Source organism: Orycteropus afer, unplaced genomic scaffold (assembly GCF_000298275.1).
Source record: "Orycteropus afer afer isolate SDZICR_OR568_19922 unplaced genomic scaffold, OryAfe1.0 scaffold00352, whole genome shotgun sequence".
NCBI lineage: Eukaryota > Metazoa > Chordata > Mammalia > Tubulidentata > Orycteropodidae > Orycteropus > Orycteropus afer.
Window position 1 is genome coordinate 310,905 of NW_006921939.1, and position 2,188 is coordinate 313,092.

The following is a 2,188-nucleotide window of genomic DNA, read 5'->3' on the forward strand; positions in this document are numbered from 1 at the left end:
TGCAGCTGGAATGCTCCTTGGAGGCGACAATGGCCAGACTTCATCTCACCTCCTTTGGTCATGTTGTCAGGAGGGACCATTCCGTGGAGAAGGATGTCATGCTTAGTAAGGTAGACGGTCAACGAAAGAGGGGAAGGCCCTCAACAAGATGGATTGACACAGTGGCTGCAGCGATGGACTCTAGTATAGCAAGGATCGTGGAGCTGGCACAGGACTGGGCAGTGTTTCGTTCTGCTGTGCAGAGTTGCTATAAGTCGGAAACGACTCAACAGCACCTAACAACAACAACAAAGTGTGAAATGATATGCAGTCTACTTGGCTTTCATTTCCAATGAGAAACCAATGTATACCAATTCCTAAATAACAATGTTTGCCTAAGGCATCTGACTGCTAACCAGAGGGCTGGTGGTTCAAACCCACTAGCCGCTCTTCAGAAGGAAGATTGGGGAATCTACTTCTATAGAGATACTGCCTCAGAAACCCACAGAGGGGTCGCTATGAGTCCAATCAACTTGAAGGCAGTGAGGTTTTTTTTGTTTGTTTTTTGTTTTATCAAATTGTATCCTTTAATTTTGGAATACACATAGATGAGCCTTGGATCTCATATAAAAATTTCACTCTGGAATGTATTTCCCTGCTAATTGGCTTACCTTGTAGACATCATGACTGCCAATGATTGCATCAAAGAGTGTGTACAGGTCGTTCAGAAGATCCACCACTTCAATGGGCTCACTCATGGCTGAGATGGTGGTGAAGCCTACAATGTCACTGAAGTACAAGGTAACCAAGTCAAAGCCCTCGGGTTCTACCGTGCAACCCCTTTTCAGTGATTCAGCAACTGATCTGAAAAGTAGACACAGCTATTTCTCAGAGGACACCTGCCTCCCTTCATGCCACAAATGCCTGCTAGAAGACAATTTCCCCCAAAATCACTGCCAAGTAAGTGATAAGGAATAAAATGTCACCTGGAGCAAAGAATTATTCTTTTCCATTTATTCAACAAATATGTATTGAGTGCCTATAATGTGTTAGGCACTGTGCCAGGTGCTGGAACACAGCACTTAACAGACACAGTCCATGTCTTCATAGAGTTTTTGCAGCTCTCTAAAGTTTTACCTCGGTCCCCTGGGGAATGTTCCCAGGTGGCTGCCTTTTCATGAGACTAGTTTTCTCCAATTATCACCTAGAAGATCACGTTATAACATGATAAGGTGCCCTGGAAAATTTGAAAATTGTAGCAACAGGCAAGGTTTTCAGCTAAGGGAGTAAAAAAAAAAAAAAAAAACATGGAAAAACAATCCTGCTACTTTCCTCTAGGAGCTCAAAGAACTGCTTTCTAAATTGGTCAGCCTCCCATCCAAGTTATGAAGTGGCATATAGAAAAAACAAGGCACCAAAAACTTAAGTGACCAGCATGATCCACAGGTAGTGGAAAATTAGGATGTGTGCTCTGCTCCCTTGGTTTCCAATTCTTCTTTGATTTGAAGGTGTGACTCAAACCTACTGTGGGTAGAGAGGGTACTGGACAAGGGGAGGGAGTAGTTAGCTGATGGGTAATTTCTTTCTTTCTTTCTTCCTTTTTTTTAAATAGAACACACTGTTATAAGGATTCACACTCCTCAGGTGTTCACACATACGGTGGTAGCATCTGTGTTAGAAGCTTTTCCGTTTTCTGTTTTTCAATTTCCAGCTCCTCGGTCCGCTCCCAGATCAAATCTTCCAAGTTGCTAGAATATTGCTCCAACATCCGAAGCATAGAATCAATGATATTGGTCTTCTTCCCTTTATTGAAGGTTTTAAACTAGAAGTCAAACAGAAAAAATTTAAAGAGATTGCTTACTCCCTAAACTCAAGAGATGACGGGATGAGCAGGCTCCCTTATGACAAATCCTTTCATCTAAAATGACAGGGAAAGAGAAGTATTAATACTAAATTGTCACTAAAAGTGAATAATGCTCCAATTAACAAGTGTCTGAGTCCCCATTTTCAATTTTCTTGGGTATATACCTGTGTTAGGAGCTCTGGTAGCATAGTGCCTAAGGCACTTGACTGCTAACCAGAAGGCTGGCGGTTCAAACCCACCAGCCTCTCCTCGGAAGGAAGGTTGGGCATTCCTACTTCTGTAGTGATACTGCCTTGGAAACCCAAGGAGGGGTCGCTATGAGTCGGGGCCGACTTGATGGCAAAT

General features: G+C 42.9%; 1 protein-coding gene across 1 annotated transcript in view; it reads right to left on the reverse strand.

Annotated features, from left to right (window-relative positions):
• GUCY2F (guanylate cyclase 2F, retinal) overlaps positions 1 to 2,188 on the reverse strand; it is a 170,580-nt gene that overhangs the window by 32,563 nt on the left and 135,829 nt on the right. The window contains exons 12-13 of the mRNA XM_007952598.1: positions 1,638 to 1,801; positions 651 to 843 (exon numbers count right to left, since the gene is read on the reverse strand). Of these exons, the coding sequence (XP_007950789.1) occupies positions 651 to 843; positions 1,638 to 1,801 (357 nt within the window). The remainder of the gene's footprint in view (positions 1 to 650; positions 844 to 1,637; positions 1,802 to 2,188) is intronic.